The sequence below is a fragment of the Lactuca sativa genome, chromosome 5 (genome assembly GCF_002870075.4).
Source record: "Lactuca sativa cultivar Salinas chromosome 5, Lsat_Salinas_v11, whole genome shotgun sequence".
NCBI lineage: Eukaryota > Viridiplantae > Streptophyta > Magnoliopsida > Asterales > Asteraceae > Lactuca > Lactuca sativa.
The window spans coordinates 144049778-144072853 of record NC_056627.2 but is presented as its reverse complement, the minus strand read 5'-3'; the positions used below and the strand labels follow the sequence as shown (position 1 = coordinate 144072853).

The 23076-nt window shown below is 33.8% G+C and overlaps 1 protein-coding gene and 1 long non-coding RNA gene across 2 annotated transcripts; both read right to left on the bottom strand.

Moving 5' to 3' along the window:
- Positions 1–174: 174 nt before the first annotated feature.
- Positions 175–2799, bottom strand: LOC111920364 (uncharacterized). The gene is made up of 6 exons (XM_023915930.2): positions 2619–2799; positions 2440–2517; positions 2079–2391; positions 1032–1972; positions 305–923; positions 175–217 (listed from the first exon to the last, which is right to left on the bottom strand). The coding sequence occupies exons 1-6, from the start codon at positions 2797–2799 to the stop codon at positions 175–177; spliced, it is 2175 nt and encodes a 724-aa protein (XP_023771698.2).
- Positions 2800–7381: 4582 nt separating this feature from the next.
- LOC111920362 (uncharacterized) lies at positions 7382–8695 on the bottom strand. Its single transcript, XR_002859823.3, has 3 exons — positions 8316–8695; positions 7845–7928; positions 7382–7748 (listed from the first exon to the last, which is right to left on the bottom strand). It is a non-coding gene; the product is annotated as an uncharacterized LOC111920362 (long non-coding RNA).
- Between the last annotated feature and the right edge of the window lie 14381 nt (positions 8696–23076).

Genomic DNA, 23076 nt, shown 5'->3' with positions numbered 1-23076 from the left:
GCAACGATCTTTCAATTTCCATACAAATTTTGAACGAAATTCAATGTATGAAAGTTTTCGTGTGTCTTTATTATGTTCGTTACATGTCATCCAAGCTAAGAACATTGAAAAATAAACAAATTCTTTGTCGAGGACATCGTTGATATCGTCGTCTGCACCATACACAACATTTTGCTATCCAGGAAGATGGAAAGGAAGTCTAACAACAGAAGGATACCTGTAAATAATTATTATTTAACTAAGAAAAATAATTAGTATTTAAAATTTATCTTTTTATAAAACAACATTTGTTTAGTGCTAATACCTATAGTGGACGTCAAATCCAAATATCCACCACGAGGCTTCACATGCAGACAAATATCTACAATCGTAGTAGTTCTTTATTTCATCAACTGCATCTTCAGTATCATCTGCATTGTTGCTTTGGATAACTGCCATGGTAGCCCTATTAGGACCCTTGTTAATATATTTAATCAAATATTTGATGGAAGCACCCTGATTGCACCATTCAACATTAATGTGAGCTTGATATCTTTTCAAAAGGACTTTGTGATATGGAACGACACTTCTGTTGTCTAATTTCACACCCGACTTTTCAACAAATGAACCATCATTACGTCTCCTGTATATAGGATAACCATTAGAATCAACAGAAGTATGATCTAAGAATGGTTTCGGGAAGTTTTTTGAACACTTGTTCTCAATCATGCATGGGCATTTAGGATTATCACCACCACAAGGACCATGCATCATGAACTCGCTGACAAGTGCATATAATTCCGGATCCACGTCTTTGTTTGGAATTTCAGCAGAAATAACTCGATCAATATGTTCAACGGTAGGCAACTTGTAATCACAGTGCATGAATAGACATATATGGGCGTGAGGCAAGCCGCATTTTTGAAACTCCACCATGTAAACAACTACATACGTATATTAATAAATATCATATTATAAAATATTGGAAATAGAACAAAAAATAACAACTATAAGTATAAACATATTAAAATTATAGTTGTTATATAACATACCTGCTTGGACTGAACCCAATAATGCATTTGTCTTTAAGTCTGTAATCAACGAATCGAGCTTCATTTTAAATAGCCTAGATAGGATATCTAGCCTGTCTGTAGGATTGAGCTTTGTATCCTTAAGAAACCTTTTAATTTCTGGCCACTTTGGATTACATATTACGGTTATGAAAAAATCCGGGTACCCATACCACTTACAAAGAGACATAGCATCTAAATAGTTCTGTATCATGTATCGTGCACTACCCGTAAAAGAAGAAGGCAAGATGACACGTTTTCTGATGTTGGAAATATCTTTATTTCCATGACTTTGTAGGCTACGCAAAGTTTCATAACATTCACATCTAAGAACTTTTTGCTGGTTGCGTACGTAATATAGCCGTTCACTTTCGATCATCGTATAGGCATCAACCAGGAATTGTTGAAAAAGTCTTTTTGAATTCAAAACTAATGAAAAAATATTCACCCTGTCTTGAATTCTATAAGCAAAGAACTCTCTCATTGTACAGTTGCGTCGTTTGGTATCCGTTGAAGGCGTAACACCTCTATGAGGGATGTCAACTCTATATCCATCATCTCCATAAGGAAAGAGTAGTGGGTATTGAAGAGCAAGGTATGCAGGATGTAATTCATTTAAACGTTGTAGACGTCCTGATTGAGTTGTTACAATGATATCTCTATTATCAATTGAATCACCAATGTCACCAACAATCAAGGCAGCAACCTCAGAAGCAGTAGGTAGGTTATACGTTCGTCCATCTGTTTGCCTTCTTCCTATAAGACGTAACTTTAAATCCATATAAGGATTTTCAGAAAAACAATCTCTTGCCCTTCTATACCACTTAACCAGCTCATTTATTGAATCCAACATAACCTTCAAGAACTGTATGGTCTCGATATCAAGTGAATGAGAAGGTGATATACACCCATCTTTTTCATTACTGTTAAACATAAAGGTTGTATGAAATATTCAGTAATTAAATAATTAAATATATAAAGATAATAAATTAAAAAAAAAAGCATACGGAAATAAATATGAAGACAAACCTGAAAGTGTTTTGTCTATGTGAAATTTCATTTTCAGTATCATATATGTAAAGTTGAGAGAACTTTGGTTTGGATCCATATGAAGGTAACAAACTTCCCATAGTATGATAATTTTGACCTCTAAGTCTGAAAGTGTACGGAGCATTGCCTTTGTTAATGGAAGAGTCAATTTTTCCACCCATTGAAGTAAATGAAAACATCGAATTGAAGCGACGAATATTCTTCATGAAATATTTGGATTTGGGATCAAGCTGATGATACAGATTTAGGTATTCTGGAGGCGCTTCTTTTAATTCAGGAAGCTCAACTTTGCCTTTACCACAACACATCCAAAAATATGTGTTCTTCCGAGATTTATTACCTGGATGGGCTTCATCTTTCCGTAATTTTGCGTGACAGATAGCACACACAAGAGTCTCATCACCATGGTCCAAGTAATCTGATATATATAAAAAAGTTGTTAAAAGATTGAAAAAATTGAAGTTTAATAAAGAATTAGTTTAATTAAAAATAAATGGAGTTATAGCCAACGAACATTACCTTTTGAGAGACCTGAAATTACATCCTTAAGAATGTAACGATCATTTAAGTCTTCATTTGATGTCAAGTCAAGAAAGGGTATAGCGGATATATTTTCATTCTTCCTTTTTAAAGTTTGTTTCCCAAACGATAAATTTATGGAAGAATCTCGAGTTGTTCCTGATGAAGTTGATGACCTCATATGAGCGAATAATACATAATATTGTCCATTTTCTGAGGACAATGTTTTAATTGTTAGTATTGAATTTAGAAATGAATTGGATATAAAAATAAAAAATGTTAAAAGAAATGTATTTGTACCATTGAAATGTCAGATAACGGAGTTCTTAGATTAAAATTGGAAGTAGATTCGGAAGTTTGTTGAACACGACCAAGATTTGCTATAAAATAAAAACATTACTAACTACAGATATGTATTAATTAGCTGAAAAAGAAACAAATTGATTTCGATAAACATATATTTTTCATAAATTATATATATGGAATACATGCCGGCGTGGTTGGCATTGTTCGATTGTTAGTATTGAATTTAGAAATGAATCGGATACAAACATGAATTGAAATATGTATAATGCATGCAGATGGACATAAGTAACATATAAAATAAGAAATATTAGATGGAATGTATTTGTACCGTTGGATATGTTAGATAACGGAGTTCTTAAATTAAAATTGGAAGTAGATTCGAAATTTTGTTGAACACGACCACGATTATTAGCTATAAAATAAAAAACATTAGTAAATACAAATGCATATCAATTAGTTAAAAAGAAACAAACATATTTGGATAAACGAATATATTTTGTATATTATATGGAATACCTATTGGCGTGGTGGTCATATCATTATATTTTCTCTTATCCAAATACATTTTTCTTTGTTTTCTTTTGAGCTTCGGATCGTTATACAATGGACCTTTGCTATTAACAATGGGAGAAGATTGAAAACTTGTGTGCTAATATCCATATGCTATAGTTGGGCTAACATTTTCAATAAAACAGGTAACGTGTGTAGAATTATCTTAATAAATTATATGTTGTTGCCGATAAGTCACATCTGATATATAAAAGTAACAAAAATAAATAACAAAATATATTAGTTATATGACATAAAGATTCAATTGGATATAATACCATATTTTGAATAAATTAATTGATATTAACCTCTCAAATTACTATATAAAAAATTCAATTGTATACAAACGATTACCATATGGCATGCTAGACGTAACATTGGATTTTCTTTTATCCATATGTATTTTTCTATGTTTTTGTCTTTCTTTAGGGTCTGTAGAATCCATATCTTGTTCGAAACCGTTTTTTTATATTCCTGTAATAAATAGTGTAACGGAAAGTGTTAATTTTTTTAATTAAGATGTTACTTTTAAGACAATTGAATATAGTTTTGCATGTAATGACGGTGTTTATGTCGTTATGATCATTGAATATAACCACAAACAAACTCAATTCCGCAAGAAACTAAAAAAACCACATCAACGATTAAAAAAATTAAAGACAAATACAAACGACATACTTAAAACATAATTAAAGACATAAAACATAATTAAAGATAAATACAAACGACATACATAATTACACACAAACACACAGTGATAACACGGTTAAAAAAATAATTGATTTCAGCGCTGTGTAGAAGCACATTCCAACCTTGCGTAGAAGCTGCAAGGTAACAAATATACACTTTATCTAAGCAAATTAGTATAAGATAATGACAGTAACATGTATGCAGGATGTTTTTTTTTTGAAAAATAAATGTCCGCATACACAAACATGATAACATAGTAGTTTCAATTTGGTGTTTAATGTGGTAGAAATGTGGTAGTATACTCATATTTTATAAATTAAAACGACATGTCACGAAGTAGTTAGTTGAGAAGGGAAAAAGGTTAATTTACAACAAATACACAAAATAAGGAAATCATTAAACAGAAATGGACGAAGTGTGGATGCAAAATAAGACCGAAAATGATATACAAATCAAGTTTTGTGCAGCACATATAGAACATCTAAAAAGTTAATAATACCTCAAGTACCACGTACCTACTTATACTATCAAGTATGAACCATTTAGATAGACAACAATTTGATAGAGAAAGTCGTCTCTTAGAACAACTGTACCACCTGTGGAGATAACAAACAAATACTTGATTAAAAAGACGTTATTACCCTTATACTCACAAGTAAATTTGGGGGTTATCAATTATAACAAACAAACACCAATAAACAATATGAAACATTTTTACTCATTTAAACAGAATATAAGTATTATGTTATCATGAACAAAAAAAGATAACAAACAATTTCTTAAGTAAAAAGAATGTACACCAAATTGAAACAAAGGCAATTTTCTAATATTTGCCAAAACAGAATGTACACCAAATTGAAACAAAAACAGTCACACCTATGATTTTTTTAACAAATAAGAGTTTTTTTTTTTTTTTTTTTTTTTTTTTTTTGCAGATTTGTTTTTAGTCACTCGATCATGTGTGCAGGGATAATTTAATGCAAATGACATTTTTTATTCTTACTTGAAGTTGTATATTAAGGATGTACTATTCTAGACAACAATTTGATAGAAAAAATCGTCCCCCAGAACAACTGTACCACCTGTGGAGATAACAAACAAATACTTGATTAAAAAGACGTTACTACCCTTATACTCACAAGTAAATTTAGGGGTTATCAATTATAACAAACAAACACCAATAAACAATATGAAGCATTTTCACTCATTCAAACAGAATATAAGTATTATGTTATCATGAACAAAAAAAGATAACAAACAAATTCTTAACAAAAAAGACCATACTACCCTTATACCCACGATTAACTTTGGGGGTTATCAATACTTAATCGTACCTGTAATAACACCAACAATAAACATTTTGAAACATTTTTACTTATTCCAACAAAGTATAAATATTATGTTATCATGAACAAAAAATATACATAATCAAATATATTGTAGCAAATTTAACAATTTTTTAATATTTGCCAAAACAAAATGTACAACAAATTGAAACAAAAACAGTCACATCTATGATTTCTTTAGCAAATAAGAGTGTTTTTTTTTCGTAGATTTGTTTTTAATCACTCGATCATGTGTGCAGGGATAATTTGATGCAAGTGACATTTGTTAATCTTAATTGAAGTTGTATATTAAGATTCTCAGAAACTTGCAAATTACACCAAGTGGGTTATTTCAACTTACCTAAACTATTAACCATCTGGGGGTTACATAGCAAGCAGTTATATCATCAAACACATAATCTTCATTTAGACCAATTGTCGAGAAATGCAGACCAAAAACTGTTATGAGCATATAATTAAACAGTTGGTGTGCAGGGATAATTTGATGCATGTGACATTTTTTAATCTTAATTGAAGTCGTTTATTAAGATTCTCAGAAACTTGCAAATTACACCAAGTGTGTTATTTCAACTAACCTAAACCATTAACCATCTTGGGGTTACATAGCAAATAGTTATATCGTCAAACACATAAGCTTCATTTGACCGGTTATCGAGAAATCCAGACAAAAAACTGTTATGAGCATATAATCAAACAGTTGGTGTGCAAGGATAGTAGAATCATACATGTTATAACGCCAACAATTAAACTGAGAACGTGGAAGATCGATAATTGCAAGGGTTACAGCCTGAAGATGGATGTAGATCCTAATGATCGATGTTGGTAGATCAAGAAATTGGAAGATCGATGATGGAGTTTTGGACTGGATTGCTGATCGAAGATGGGAAGCCTGAGGATGGATTAAGAGAATAATTGGATGCGTTGTAGAGATGGAGGCGTAAATGAGGAGATGTAAAATGAGGGTATCAAAAAGAAATCAATTGTATTAATTATCGCCTTTATTTCTAGCAAATTTGTAACCGAAATAAACTATGAATGTAAACTAATCAGAAAATTACATTTGGAAATAATAAAATTCTAAAAATCTATTAAAATGCCATGTGTCCAAATCATTGAGGACATGCCATGTGGCAGAAAAATGGTTTTATTTATTAGTGTAAACTAGGTGTGAGACACATGTATTACATGAGTTTATTTAAAAAAAAATTAAATATGAAATTTTAACAATTTGAAAACTTTAAATTTATTAGAAAAATAAGAAATTTTTTGAATTATTAAAATTAATGAGACTTTAATGCATTAGATACATTATATATATAAACCATTTTTTAATAAATACCTTCATATATATTACCTTATATATTAAATGTGGATTTTAATTTAATAAAATCAAAAATACAATAAAATAACAAGTGGAAAATAGAAAATTTTAAAATTTCTAGAAAATGCAATGTGTCCAAATGAATGAGAAGAGGACATGTGACAAAGTTATTTTCATTTATTAGAGTAGATGTAGATGTAGATTAGGGCTAGAAAAGATGAATAGTTTTGTTGGTTAATCTGGTCAATGGATCCTCGCAAATATTGCCTCAACTAAATGTAACTCTAGCCTCTCTCTAGCTTTGTGTTTATAATAAAAACACCCTTTTATTTAAATACATCATATAAATAATACCAACTTATATTGTTTGTGACTAACTGTGCCTATTCAATGTCTCGGTAGATGTGAAATTTTTATCCAGCTACAAAGGCTGAACTGTCATTTTCTAATAGGGGAAAGTATTGAAAGGTTAATACATTTGAAATATTGTTCCTTTGGCTTTATGAAACGTTGCTTGCATCTCATGAGAATAGATTATGAGTAATGTGAAATGTTTATAGGATCATGAAGTATTCAAATTCATATGCATACATTGATACACCAACACATACAGATACACATTTGATACATATTTATACTCATACAAATAACTTGACAGAAAATAAAACAGGTTTTAAACAAAGATTAATCCACCCTGTAACCAACGAAAACTACATCCGCTACTTTTATCAGCAAACCAATGTATAAGATTGTCCAGTAGATGTTTTGTACTTAGGCTTTTTTAATCGATCAAACTACTTGATGTATCCCGATATAAAGTTCAAGTTGGCCTCTGTTATAACAAAGGTTCATGTTCACTGTTTTCATGATTTATCTAATACACTAAACTGCAGATGGCATCACCTGAGCAAATTCAGTCTGAAATGAAACATTAACCCATAAAACATTATATAAGTCCACAATAGAGGTGACAATTACAAAGGAGTTGTTGTATTAAAAATTAATCATATTAACTGTAGGTTGGACAACTTATAGGGGAGCCTTCCTTTCGTCTTTTGCCTCATTTTCCCAGGATTCGTCTCAGCCAACCACTTCATCCTATTTATTATAATGAACATTAATTAACTTTTTTGGTTTGCCACACAAAAAAAAAAAAAAAAAAAAAACTTATTGAAAAACCTATGGATTCAAAAATTAAAATTACTAAAACTAAAGTCTCTGTCAGATCTTTTTGCTTTAAAGAGATCTAATACTCGATCCACACATATCAGTATCTTTAGTGATATTTCAGGAATAAGCATCTAAAGAACTAGATCTGCAACACGATCTCCATAATCTCCATACAGTATTCAATAAGAATTGAAGTAGATGTCGGCTTTAGACTAATGAAATTAACGTTACTAGATACAGCATAAATTGGAAAGTTGAGCAGAAAAATTGATTGGAATCGAAACATTCACATAAGAAAACGTTATATAAATTTACCTTTTCAAGCTAGGGGCCTCGGACAAACCTACAAAACCAACTCTTGAAATGTTATGAACACCTAACTCATAGTAATCTGATTCTACTAGGCTGACAACAGAATACACATCAAAGTATAGTGTGAGTGACAGTCGAACGTCATAATCTTCGAAACACCAAAGTATATATGGCGGATCTTTACTAATTTTTAGATCTATGTGCATGATGAAGGAAAAAAAAATCGACACATAAAACTCTTGGTGATTATCATGAGTAGATATCTTAATGAAAACAATGCATGATTTTCATATATGTAAGAAACGCTTGTGATCTGGATTGACAGCGGCTGCGAAATCGTATTGAAATGAAACTGAACATCGTATATATAATGGTTAAGAAATGTGTGGGCGTAACCCTACAACCCTGATCTCTAGATCTAGCGTTGGTGATTTTCATCAACCTCCTCAACTATTGTACATATCTTCAAATAGAACCCTAAGGTTACCCAAAATGACACTTTTATTGCTTGACGAATAAAGTGGTACTTGATTTTTTATATGTAAATTTTTAAGAGCTCTTATATATAAATGGCCACAGCTTGTAGAGTAACTTTTTTTAACGTAAATTTAATCATTTGTAGACTACTCTTAGTTCCACATATGCCTCCGACAAAACCAGAACCGTCGACTTGAAGGAGGGGCAACACCTAATACGGTTAGATTATTATAAGTGTTTTGGTAAATGACAACAATACTCTTGATTTTTTTTTTTGGAAAAACAATTGATACATTTTTCTTTCTTGTTTAAGTGAGAATATCTTTCATCGTTTGACATTGTAGTTATTCGAGGTGGAGTATACGGTAGGGATGAGCAACGGGCCGAACCCGGACCGAACCGGCCCAAAGACCGAAAACCCAAAGACCGAAAATCATGAATTGCCTTACCCGAAAACCAGACCGTTTTTGGGTGTAGCGGGTCCGGGTTTGGTCCGGTCCGGTTCCGGGTACTAAACCGGGTTTCGGGTTTTGGACCGAATTAGACTTTAGTAGTACTGTTTACGGTTTCGGTCCAATCCTGTACCAAACTAGGTTTCGTATGTTTGTTATTTACGGTTTCAGGTTTTTTTTGTCATGTCACTCTCTAGCATAGTATTTCAAATTATAATCTTATTACGTAACATCCATCATTCGTATCTTTGTTGTTTCCACAATTCAACTAAAAAAATACATAAAAGATGATGAATACAATGGTACGATGCGAGACTCTAATTACAATACGTGCAAATGAGGTGTATGCAAACAAATAAAAACGTTAGTAAAAAGTCACACTATTTTATTAAAAAAAACCTACACTATTTATATATAAAAAATTTACACTTAACATCACTAATTTTATCTAAAAAACTGTACTATTTTTATAAAAAAAAATTACACTTGACAACATTATTTTTATTAAAAAATACAATTTAAAAAAAACTGCACTATTTTTATTAAAAAAAATGTAGTAGGAAATAACTTTTGGTTTTTCGAGAAAAAAAATCGACACCATAATACGATCAAGAGAAGAGGTCGAAAAAAAAAATTTGCCACTATAATGTGATCCACAGGAGAGGCCGAATCAATTCAGTCGGACAACATTTTTTTTATTTTAGTAATTCTCGCTTACTGTTTGTCGATGAAAAAAGAAAATAATTTTTGGTTTTCCGGTCCGGTCCGGGTTAAATCCTTTAATATGGGTACGGTCCGGTCCAAACCCGAAACCCGATTATTGATAAAAACCAAACCCGAAAACTGGCCCATTAATATGATAATTCGGTTCGGTCCGGATCCGGTCCCGGTTTTTTTCCGGTCCAGTCCGGTCCCACGGGTCGTATGCTCATCCCTAGTATACGGTATGCATGGTTTAGCCTTTCAATATAAGATAACGTAATTAGCACAAACGTATTAAAATGTTTGGTTACAAAATTAATGTTTTCAATAAATGTAAAAAGTATGATTTAGGTCTTAAATGAAATCAAAATAAATAATATACTGCTAATTATATTTAACTTAAAATTAAATTTCGGGAAGAAACCGATGTTCATATGGTACATAAAGTAAAATCGTGCATGTATTTATCGTTTAACATGCCCTTGAGTTAAAATCTATAAGTCAAATAATGCTTAACGATAAGTATTCTATTTTATGAAAGTTTTGTTCGAATGTTTATTTAGTTGATTATTGGATTACTTGATTATTAGATTAATCAAACCCTGGTGTTTTTATATTAGCACATTGTGGTACATTGATTGCGACTTTGTAATTTAAGTATATTTGGATTCCTTTTACTATTTTAAGTCAATGTGAGTTTCACAACATGTTTAAACATGCTATGGACGATTAAATCTCAAGAATTAAATTTGTTGGTAAATATCCAATGATTTTCGATCAATAATTGCAAGAATCACATATACCTGATAATAATATATTTGTGAATTTGGTATAAGTTTAAAAACTAATGGTGGATATATCAACTTACCAAACTCAATTATGGGTAATGTAACCACTGTGTTAGGCATATGTTGCATGCTACTCCACCGTGACTAACACGAAGAAACGCTAGACTTCTCATCCGATACAACATACCTCACTATAAATGCTCTACGTTCCTCAACAAACAATAGGGGGGAACAAAAAAAGTGGTAAAAATGAAACAATTGTAAGGGTGCTCTACTATTAATCATTTTGCATGAAATGAACATTTAATACAATAAAATTATGCATGTTTTCTAAGCAATGGATAAGCATATTTCACGACTAAGCAACACAGCCATTTTTTCTATGATTTTGTGAATGATAACTTGCATCCAACCACCTAATTCTAACCATATGAAGGCCTCGGTAAAGTCGTTTCAATGGTCCCACAATAGTCTTTTGCTTCCTCAGTATCCCACCATCAACCACTTGCAACATCATGTATGTCCTTGAATCCGGATGGATAATGTAGCATCCGCACTTAGGGCCTACAACTTTTAGATGTTAGGTTTTCTATGTAGCAAATACACTTAAACTAGATAGTAAAAAAATAAATTATGATATTATACCTAAGTGTACATGCAACCTATGGATGTATGCCTTCGTGCTTGAGCTCTCGTGCTCGTGACGTTGTTTATATGAAAAGGATTCAAACCAGAATACCTCTATTGGTTCATAACTAGTAAACTCAAAAGTGCAAAATCAAAATATAACTAGGTGGTGTTAAAGTCTAAATGAATTCCTCCACAAGAAGGGGAGAAAGAAGACGTGAAACTTCAAGCCAAGAATAAGAAAGGATTATGGCTTTGGATATATTCCACTGTTTTTGTTGGATTAAGTGTCTAATCCATAACTATAATTTGTATATATACTTGAACTGATTGTAGCACAGTCTATTTGGGTTGCCCTGATAACTAGCAACGGGACAACATGACTTTTGGAGAGAGAGGTCGATTTATTATATAATTAATAAATTGAAATAAATAATTTATTACTATATTATGAGAATAATACATTAATTAGAAATAGTAATATTTAATTAATATTTAATCAAAAATTAATTGGAATTAATTTTGGAAATTAAACAATTAATTAAAAGTCTAGGGTCTAACGTGCAATTGTTCAATAGTTGAACAAGAGGCACCAAAACCTTCTTGGAGAAGGTTGGACGGTTTCAATAAGGATATTCTAGGGTTTCTATAATTATAAATAAGGAGTTGAATAATTACCAATTTGAAATATTATTATTATATTAAGATTAGGGTTATCTAGGGCATCGTTGTTGGACAATAAAAGGGCCTTCACCCCTAAGGATTTTGGACACTCATATCTTTAGACAGATAACCAAAATTCTTATATTCCCCTCTCCTCTCTCCATATTCCTCTTGTTGCTAGTGTTGGGTGTGAACCACTAGAGGCACAATCATGTATTTGTTTTTGAGGTTGGACCACCTCTGCTCTGTGGCCCTGTTATGGATAATGTACATTAGGGAAGAAGGTTGTCTTCTTTTGGAAATGTTATGGATAATGTACATATGGCAATAAGGTTGTCTTCCGTTTGAAATTCAAACGCAACAAAGAGTTAGTAGGTGACATCCAAGTATTATATAGCTAGAAAAGAAGAATAGTTTTGTTAGTTAATCTGCTCTCTCATTCATGGCAAAGATTGCCACAACTACTTGTAACTCTAGCCTCTGACTAGCTTTGTTGTTTTTTTTTTTTAAAAAAAACACCCTTTGGATTAAAAACATCATATAAATAAGACAAAATTGCAAAAATGGTCCCTGTGGTTTGCATTTTTTCAGGAAAAAAGTCCAAACCACGAGTTTTTTGGTTTTGTGGTCCTTTTGGACTGGTTTGTTTGTGAGAATGGTCCCTATACTTAACACCTGTTAAAAAAAATCCGTTAACCCCCTCATGTGCCTTGCACGTGAGGGGATTTTTGTCTTTTTACTTACAGTGTCAACACTTCCTTCTACCTTTTATCCCTCATTTAGAATCCCAAACACCCGTCAACTCCCCACCTCCCTCCTTCTTCCTTCTGCTCCATTAAACCTGCAAAAAAAAGTCGTTATCGAAAGAACCTAATCGAAGCAAAAGGAGACAAGGTCATACTTTAAAGTCGAAATGGTGTACGTAATGTGGCAGATCAGACCAAAAAATGAAGTTGTCGACGTATCATCCTTATATGGTAAGTTGCTCTGTTTTCTTAAACATTCTTATTTTTCATTTTACCCTTGATTTATACTAAAATCCGCCAAATTTTGACTTTGTTATCATGTACAATTTTGACTTGTAGCGGGTGCACCCACATGGTTTAGTATTAAGCTTCATCATGGTGGGAAGTTTACTAAGTTACCTGACATAAAGTATACTGGAGGTGAAGTGCGTTATGTTGATTATGTGGACATAGATGAGTTTTCTGTACATGAACTTGATGCCATAATGCTTGACCTAGGTTACCCAGACCCACGGATGATTGAATTGAGTGTTGAATCCCCAGTGATATACTACCATTTCAGGATACCCAATGGTGACTTTCAATTTGGTCTTAGAGCTTTAGGGAATGATCAGGATGTTATCAATCTTTCTAAATTTATTCAAAATAACAAGTTGATTGAAGTGTACACAGAACATGGGAAGACAAATCTACTCACATACTTCATGTCTCCAAATGCAAAGGGTAAAGTTGTCATTGAGGAATTACCAGAAAATGATGATCAAGGGGCTAAATATGAGGCTGAAGTTCATGTAGAATCTCCATTGAGAAATATGAACCATGTCAATGATGAACCAATTGGTGAGTACATGTCTTTGATTCTTTTTGGGAGTAAAACTGATGCATTCTCTCCAGAGTATAGAAGGGGTAGAGTTGGGAATTCAAAAAGAGAGGAAGGTTCTTGTAGCAAGAGGCTTAATTTAGAGGATATTGATGATTTAAAAGAGAAGGAAAACACTAATGAGGGTGTTAAGGAGGTTCATGAGGCTGCAACTGTTGTTGAAGGATGCTACAATCCATTTAATTCAAATATTGCTAATGTAGGGGATGAGATGATTGGGGTTCATGATAATGACCATATTGATGGATGCTACAACACCCCACCCATTAATGATGATGAACAATATAATGAACTTTTTGACAACCTTATGGAAAATTTAAATGGAAGTGATGAGTATGTTGAAGAGTATGAAGGGGATGTTGAATCTGAAGAGAGTGATGAAGAGTATGAAAAGGATGAAGGTGATGATCATGATGGGAAACAATCAGAAAATGAAGATAAAGTGGATGACATAATGGATGAGGAGAACAATATAGAAGATGTTGATGTGGACATGGCAGACTTCTTTCTAAATGTTGAAAGTGATGTTGAAGGAGCATGTATTAATGATGGTCATGAACCTGAAGATATGGAAGTGATCAACAATGAGGAGTTCGAATCATTGGATGAAGGATCAGACCAAGACAGAGAAAGAAGAGCTCTCATAAGAAATTTGGGAAAAGAAAAAAGGTGCAGCCTTGGGTCAGCACATATACAGTCATTCTCAGTGGGGCAAAAGTTTAAAAGTAAAAAAGAATTAAAGGATTTAATTGATGTGCACGCACTAGAAACAAGAAGGAATCTATTCTTTAAAAAAAATGACAGTCAAAGGCTTAGGGCACAGTGCAGAGGAGTTGTACCTGTCATCAATAAAGGTCAAGTGGGGACTAAACCTACCACTTCAAAAAGCAAGGGCAAAGAAGTAAAGACACAAAAAGAAACATGTGGTTGGTATATACATGCATCTAGGTCAAACCCCAAATCTGATTGGTTTATAAGGACCTTAAACCAAACTCATACATGCTTACAAACAAGAAAACTCAGAGCTTGTACTGCTTCTTTAATCTGCAAGAAAATCATAGATCAAGTTGAGGCAGATCCGAAGATTCCTTTGAGAGCCATACAAGATCACTTTCAAAAGACCTACCAGGTGGGTATTTCAATGGATAAGGTGTTTAGGGCAAAAGATATGGCAAGAAAGCATGTAACTGGGGACTACACAAAACAGTTTGAGTTGTTGAGGGACTATGCTCTTGAACTTCATGCTACAAACCCAGACACAACAGTCAAAATAGATGTGTGTCCTAATGGCAACCCTGCATCCCCAACAAGGCAGTTTAGAAGGATTTATGTATGCTTGGGTCCACTGAAAAAAGGTTTCAAAGCATGTCTTAGAGACTTAGTAGGTTTGGATGGTGCCTTCATGAAAGGCCCATTCCCTGGTCAGGTTCTTACAGCAGTTGGTCTAGATTCCAACAATGGAATTTATCCCTTAGCTTATGCAATTGTTGAGTCTGAAAACACAGCTAGCTGGAAGTGGTTTTTAGAAAACCTTGGGGATGACTTGGAGCTTGGGAGCAACTCAAACTATACTTTCATAAGTGACAGGCAAAAGATAAATTAAAACTCATCAATTGATCATTTAGATTGTGTTTTTTTACCAAGAAATTAATTCTAATTATTGTATGTTGAGTCATGTAGGGATTACAAATTGCAGTTGATCAATTGTTTCCCAATGCTGAGCATAGGTATTGTATTAGACATATTCATGACAATATGAGAAAGAAGTGGGGGTAAACTGAGTACAGGGACCATTTATGGAGGTGTGCATCAGCAACCACCATTCCTGAGTTTGAACATTTGATGAAAGAGTTTAGTGAGTATGATAAGGAGGCATGTCAATGGTTGAAGCAAATTCCTCCTGTACATTGGGCAAGGAGTCATTTCTCAGGTAATTGTATATGTTTGCATATGGTAAAGATTATGTGTTTCAGTTATTTATCAGCATTAATTGTATGTTATTGTAATGTGCAGGAAGAGCTGTTTCTGATGTGTTGATTTCAAACATGTGTGAAGTGTTTAATGGGAAGATAGAGAAAGGCAGGGACAAACCTGTAATTTCATGTTTAGAGTTCATTAGGGAGTATCTAATGAAGAGGATATGCAATGTCATGAAGGCAATGAAGAAGGCTAAAGGTCCACTAACACCTACAGCAACAGACATCCTAGATGCAAGGAAAAAAGGTGCTTCACAATATATTGCTAGGTGGAATGGGGCAAACAAGTATCAAGTCACTGCAGCATTGCAAGATCAACATGTGGTGGATGTTAGGAACCAAACTTGTACTTGCAGAAAGTGGGAATTAATGGGAATACCTTGCAGGCATGCAATTGCAACTCTGAATGAAATGAGCAAAGACCCTGAGGCTGAGCTTGACATCTACAAGTGGGTACACAAGGTGTATTGGCTAGAGACATGGCAAAAAGCTTATTCATTTAAGGTGGAACCAATTAAAGGGAGACCCATGTGGCCTAAAAGTAATTGTCCAACAAAGCTAATCCCTCCTCCACATCACACTCAGGTGGGAAGGCCTAAGAAAAAAAGAAGACAAAGTGAGGGTGAAAGGTTAAGCAAAAGGCAGAAGGCAAGTGAAGGTGATGGAGTCAATGAGATGCAAGGAGAAAATTCCCAAGGGCCAAGAAATGATGGAGTGTAGAAGCTATCAAGGAAACATATTAGTGTTACTTGTAGCAAATGCAAGAATAAAGGACACAACTCTAGGACCTGTAAAGGGCAAGGAGGGAATCAATCTAAGAAGTGATTATGGTTATTTGTTGTGGTGCAATGACTATTTAGTTTCTTGTTGTTAAAAACTATTTGTTTTTGAAAACTTTAGTTATGGTTTGATGATGTGGTTATGTATGGTGCACAGACACTTGTATGCTTAACTTGGTAATGGTTTTTGGTTCCACTCATGTGGTTAATGGAATGTTCATTTTGGTAAATTTATGACATGTATTTTGGTAATGTACTTTTGTTACATTTTGGTTCTATTTATGTGCTTATATCTGACAACTGATACACATTTTGAACACAACTGATACACATTTTGAACACAACTGATACACATTTTGGAATTCATTACAAACATGATGAAGTCAAATTACAACAAAATTATACCATTTTTACCCTGCATCACTTGATCAACAAAAATCCCCACATTTGCCTAACCCTATCCTTTACATAGACCAAGTATTAAAGATAACAATCACAAACATAAACCAACTTGCACATAAATACATCTTCAGCTTGAAACCTTCATCCTTCAATGCATCACACCTTGCCTCCAACATGTTGTTCCTGCTCAAAAGTCCATTGCACTGTTCCTGTAACATGTTGATACTTCTTACCAGCCCATTACATCTTTCCTCCAATGTATTTATGTTTCTTAGAAGACCAGGTATGATGGTTTTACTCCTAGCACACATAGGTGGGTCAACCCACCCGATAAACCCACAAACAGAATCCTTAGTAGGGCAAGCATAAAACCTCCTGCCGGGATTTAGTGGTGTCCAAGACGTTTTCACCAAAGCAAGCTTTCCACAAAAACAAACCACCATTGTTCGATTGCAAGTCAGGAAAGGAGAAATGGAAGAGAATAGTCGTTGGGGAAGAACAGTTAAGAACGTTGGGGAAGAAGCTGGGAAAAGAAAACGATATATAAAGGATGTTTTATTTTTCCATATGCAAAAATGGTCCCTATAAGTAAAAGGACAGAAATACCCTCACGTGCAAGGCACATGAGGGGGTTAACGGATTTTTTTTAACGGGTGTTAAGTATAGGGACCATTCTCACAAACAAACCAGTCCAAAAGGACCACAAAACCAAAAAACTCGTGGTTTGGACTTTTTTCCTGAAAAAATGCAAACCACAGGGACCATTTTTGCAATTTTGTCTATAAATAATACCCACTTATATTTTTTGAGACTTATTGAGCATATTCAATGTTTCAGTAGATGTGAAATTTTTTGCCGTCTACAAAGGCTGGACTGACATTTTCAAATACGCGAAGGTATTAAAAGGCTAATATATAAAAAATCGACACATAAAACTCTTGGTGATTATCATGAGTCGATAACTTAACAAAAACAATGCATGATTTTCATATATGTAAGAAACGATTCTGATCTAGATTGACAGGGACGATTATGACAGCGGCTGCGAAATCGTATCGTAATGAAACTGAACATCGTATATTTAATGGTTAAGATATGTGTGGGCGTAACCCTATAACCCTGATTTTTAGCGTTGGTGATTTCATCAACCACCCCTATTATTGTACATATCTTCAAATAGAACCCTAAGGCTACGCAAAATGACACTCATATTGCTTCATGAATAAATTGGTACTTGATTTTTTATATGTAATTTTTTAAGAGCTCATATATATAAATGGCCACAACCCACAATACTTAAATAACTCTTTTTAACGTAAATTTAATCATTTCTAGACTAGTCTTAGTTCCACATATGCCTCCAACAAAATAAGAACCATTGAGTTCAAGGTGGGGCAACACCTAGGCCACACCTGATACGGTTCGACTGTAAGTGTTTTGGTAAATGGCAACAATACTCTTGATTTTTTTTGGAAAAACATTTGATACATTTTTTTTTTGTTTAAGTGAGAATATATTTCATCATTTGACATTATAATTATTCAAGGTTGAGTATAGTGTATTCATAGTTTAGCCTTTCAACTTGAAATGGCGTAATTAGCACAAACATATTAAAATGTTTGGTTACAAAATTAATGGTTTCAATAAATGTTAAAAGTACCATTTATGTGTTAAATGAAATCACAATAAATAATATACTGCTAATTATATTTAATATAAAATTAAATTTTGGGAAGAAACCGATGTACATAATGTACATAAAGTAAAATCGTGCATGTATTTATCGTTTAACATGCCCTGAGTTAAAATCTATAAGTCAAATATACTTAACGATAAATATTCGATTTTATCAAAGTTTTGTCCGAATGTTTATTTAGTTGATTATTAGATTACTCACACCCTGGTGTTTTGATATTAGCACATTGTGCTACATTAATTGTGACTTTGTAATTCAAGTATATTTGGATTCCTTTTACTACGGACGATTAAATCTCAAGGATTAAATTTGTTGGTAAATATCCATTGATTTTCGATCAATACTTGGAAGAATGACATGGACTTGATCATAATATATTTGTGAATTTGGTATAAGTTTAAAAACTAATGGTGGATATATCAACTTACCAAACTCCACTATGGGTAATGTCGTGTCACAACTAGGAAATTCTGATGCTTTGTAAACACTTAACAAGGATAACATTGTAGCTAAAACTTAAAAACATGAATGGTGCTTGTTCAATGACAACAAAATTTCATCAAATACTCGATAGAAACACTCAAATAGTCAACAAAAAGGTTGTAAACCCTAAAAATCCCGGATTAAGTACATTTTGGATAGACACTTCCTTATTGGGCCTAATGGATCAATAAGCTTCCAATTGGATTGCTTTGGGCTTAGAACCCTTAAATGGGCTCCAATTGGACCCCCTTTCATAAAACTTAACATTTCGGGCCATATTGGGCCTAAAATGGAATAAACTACTCCAATAAGCCTTATTGGGCGATAATTGATTCAAATAGTTTTAATGGACTAAAATCCATTCCTTTATGCTAAATTGGGCCGTGAACTACTATAAAGGCCCCATGGGCCGAAAATCATCAAATTAGGCCTCATATTTTGGACTCAAGCTCAAAAGGCCCAAACAACTCTTTTCCTTTACCCCCTCTCGGCCGAAATACAAAACAAAAAAAAACAAAAGACAAAAAAAGTGGGAAGGATAATTAACTCTAACTTTGCCACCTCAATGTTGCATGGTGGTCAACCATGCACAATAACCACCATACAACAAGGTAAGTTCATGTATCTAGGAAAAATAATTCTTTCTCCCTTTCCCCTCTTCAAGCTCACGTCCACAATGACTTTCCACCCTCACCCTTCATTTCCAATTCCAACATTTTCTCTCAAGACTCAAAGAATTCCTCCCATGATTCTCTTCCAAATTTCGCGAGTTGTATGTGTGTGATCAAGAACACATCATCAAAGTTCCCCACTCTTGGTAAGTCTTTGCTTAAATCTATGGTTTTACTCCAAGATTCCATTAATCTCTCCTTAACCCATCTCATTTCGTGATCCATACTCTTAAACTTCATAGATTTCGAAAAACCCCTTCAAGGAGTTACTAAGGCCGTATTCTTCTCTTTAATCTTCATCAAAACCGAATTCAAGCCACAAGGTGAGTTCATACCCCTCTATTTTCGGTTTTCACATGTTTTATGGGGGAGAATACAAGTAAAATGTGTAGATCTATGTGTATTTGTATGCTATGTGTGATTTCTTGTGTTAATGTGGTAAATATGTGTCAAAAATGAAAGATATTTCGAGATCTATAGTTCAAGGAGGAAAAATATGTGATCTAAGATGTATTGCACTTAACAAGTTAAAAACAACTATCATCTAAGGTTATGTTAAACATATTACAACATAAAACTCATTTTTGGGCTATATTTGTCAAATAAGCAAAAGTTGGGTCAAAGTTTGTCATTCACGGTTTTCATAAGGACCAAAAGGGTCAAAATAGTTAAAATAGATGTTTTTATGGATATTATGCTCTTCAAAGGACTATAAATGTAAATTGTAGCCTAATGGGCCAATTTTTTGGCTTTTCGGCCCATAGGCCCAAACTTGCGAAAGAATATGGTTTTAAGGGGCTGAAATGGTAAATCTCCCAAAACATTGGGTAGAAAAGTAAACAAATCTATTTCAGGGGTTAAAATGACTTTAAAAATGTAAAGTTTTTGGATTTTGGGTCAATTTTGTAAAAGTTGCAAAAAATTTGGGTTATAAATGAGAACCCTTTTACAAAAGGAGCTGAAACTGCCAAAAAGTAAACATTGGGCTGAAAACATTATTTAAACAAGTCTTTGGAACAAAATGTCAAGAAAAATAGTTTAGGGACCTAAAATGTCATTTTCCTATAAAAAGGGACTAAAATTGTAATTTTTATGAAAGAAGGCTGAATAGGTCGAACCAATATTTTTGAGACAATTATTTTATTATTTAGATAATTGGGTCAAAAATATACCACATTACAACTTATGAATTTAGAATGAAAAATATACATATATTTTCATAAATCTAAATATCGTTATAAAACAATCGACAAACTTTGCGCCTTGCGATTCAACAATTGTTCAAACAAAATTCCTGACATTTATACTATACAACAACAAGTAAACATTAAATTTGTTGGGCTTGAGAGATCCTAATCACGCTTATTGGGCCATTATGACCTATTAGTATGACTTTTGGGCCTAACAACAATAATACATGCCTATTGGGCCTCTTGTGACCCAATTGCATGCTTAAGGGACCCTCAATGGCTTTCACATGCTATTGGGCCTCAGTGGCCCATTAGCATCGCTAGTAAGGTCTACATAAATCATATGCGAAATAGGCCAACATGTCCTTCGCATACTCGACAGCCTTAAATAACATACGTGATTAGTAGGACCTCGTGATCCTCTTCTCCTCGTATGTTAGGCTTACCTTCAATTCAAGTAAACAAATACATGTTGTTAATCAATAGTAATCAAATTCATTTGGATTAAGTGAGTAATAACGGGCGGCACCAACGAGTGTCGGTCGTAGTCTGTAGTTATAATCAAAGTCTCTTGGAGGGAAAGCGAGAGTTTGCGTATAGATCTATATGGGGGTGACTCCCCCACACATCAACTGTTCGCTACAGTTACACTCTGCCAGTCTAGGGTGACAATATCTTAAGATCAATTCTGGCGTTCACTAGAATGCCAAGACAGACAAACTAGTCATTATCATGCATGGTTATAACGACTCACATCATAAATCCAATACTATCTGTGTAATCAAAGGAAATCATTTTCATTCATTGTGAAGATATATTAATACAAAACAATCATACTATTTTATCTGAAAACATCGGGTTTTCGGGGGAAATCAACATTGTTCACTTGTACTTTCAATGCAAAGCTTCTCATTTATACACGTTTTGAAATCACCATGCATATACTATGGATCTTCACACTTTTTGCATAAACAATTGCCGTTTCAGAAAAGATCGGATTTTCTGGGTTTTACAAACTACACAAAACATTTTCATATCAAACCTACTTATGAACTCACCAACATTCTATATGTTGACGTTTTCAAATAACTTGTATTCTTAGGTAACCGATAACTTGAAGAACAATACCAAGTGTGTTAGGATATTATGTTTAGAAAACTCTCGAATAATTTATCCTATGGATATCTAATATCTAGACAATGTACTTGATGTGAACAAGGTCAGTTGTAATATATTAATGCATGGTGATGTTTATGTTATGTTTCATGTATATTCATTGTGATGATATTCAATTTAAGTCACGCTTTGGGGGTGTGACAGGTTGGTATTAGAGCTCTGCTTATAGTGAATTGGCATATCTAACCACACATTGATATGCAACTATAAACCAAAGAGGGGCTAAACAACTCTGAACAAAACAAATAAAATATAACGATAAAACACCCTTACTTGTGCGATATAGGAAAAAGAACATAATACAAAATCAAATAAGATGACACTGGCATCTCCGTTAAGCCGGGACAGTTCATAGTTGTATTAAGGGGTGAATGTAGCCTGATCAACTACATTTCCTCCAGAATACAACTATCATATGCCCCAGGGAAATCGCGATGGTCGATAAACTTAAAACATACCCTCTTTGTTACCTAAAAGAACGCATCAACTTAACCTTTTAAATATCTGAATACCAGACCTTAGGGGTAATAATAGCTTATTCGTATACCTCCTCACAGTCACCATGGAAGGGGACCACCAGGGCATTCCGTTTCATCAGGTCTTAGTTGCTCACGGAATGATAGAGGATGAACCCGAGGAATATCAAAGGGGAGCACATGGCATCGGGCCCGACGAGTACACGGACACAGACTACTAGTTTGATGGGACCGATGACGACATGGAGGACGAACGAGACACGGACGAGGCCTCCGTCACCCCACCTACCAGCAATACGCAGCAGAACCACCCTGCCCCACCAGGGAATCCCATGAGAGAGAATCATTCTCTGGAAGCTGAGATTGCCGCTCTGCGGCAACACCTATTTGCCATGGAAGCATGAGCAGTGCAGGCTAAACAGGAAAGAGATGAAGTCATTGGAGAGATGACTGAGATGGCAGAGTACTACCCGCGTGGTGAAATTCAAAAAATGGTGCAAGAGTTATGGAATCTCACTGTCCGAAACTCCGACATTGATGCATACATATCAAGGTTTAGCGAATTGTCCCTGTTGTGCCC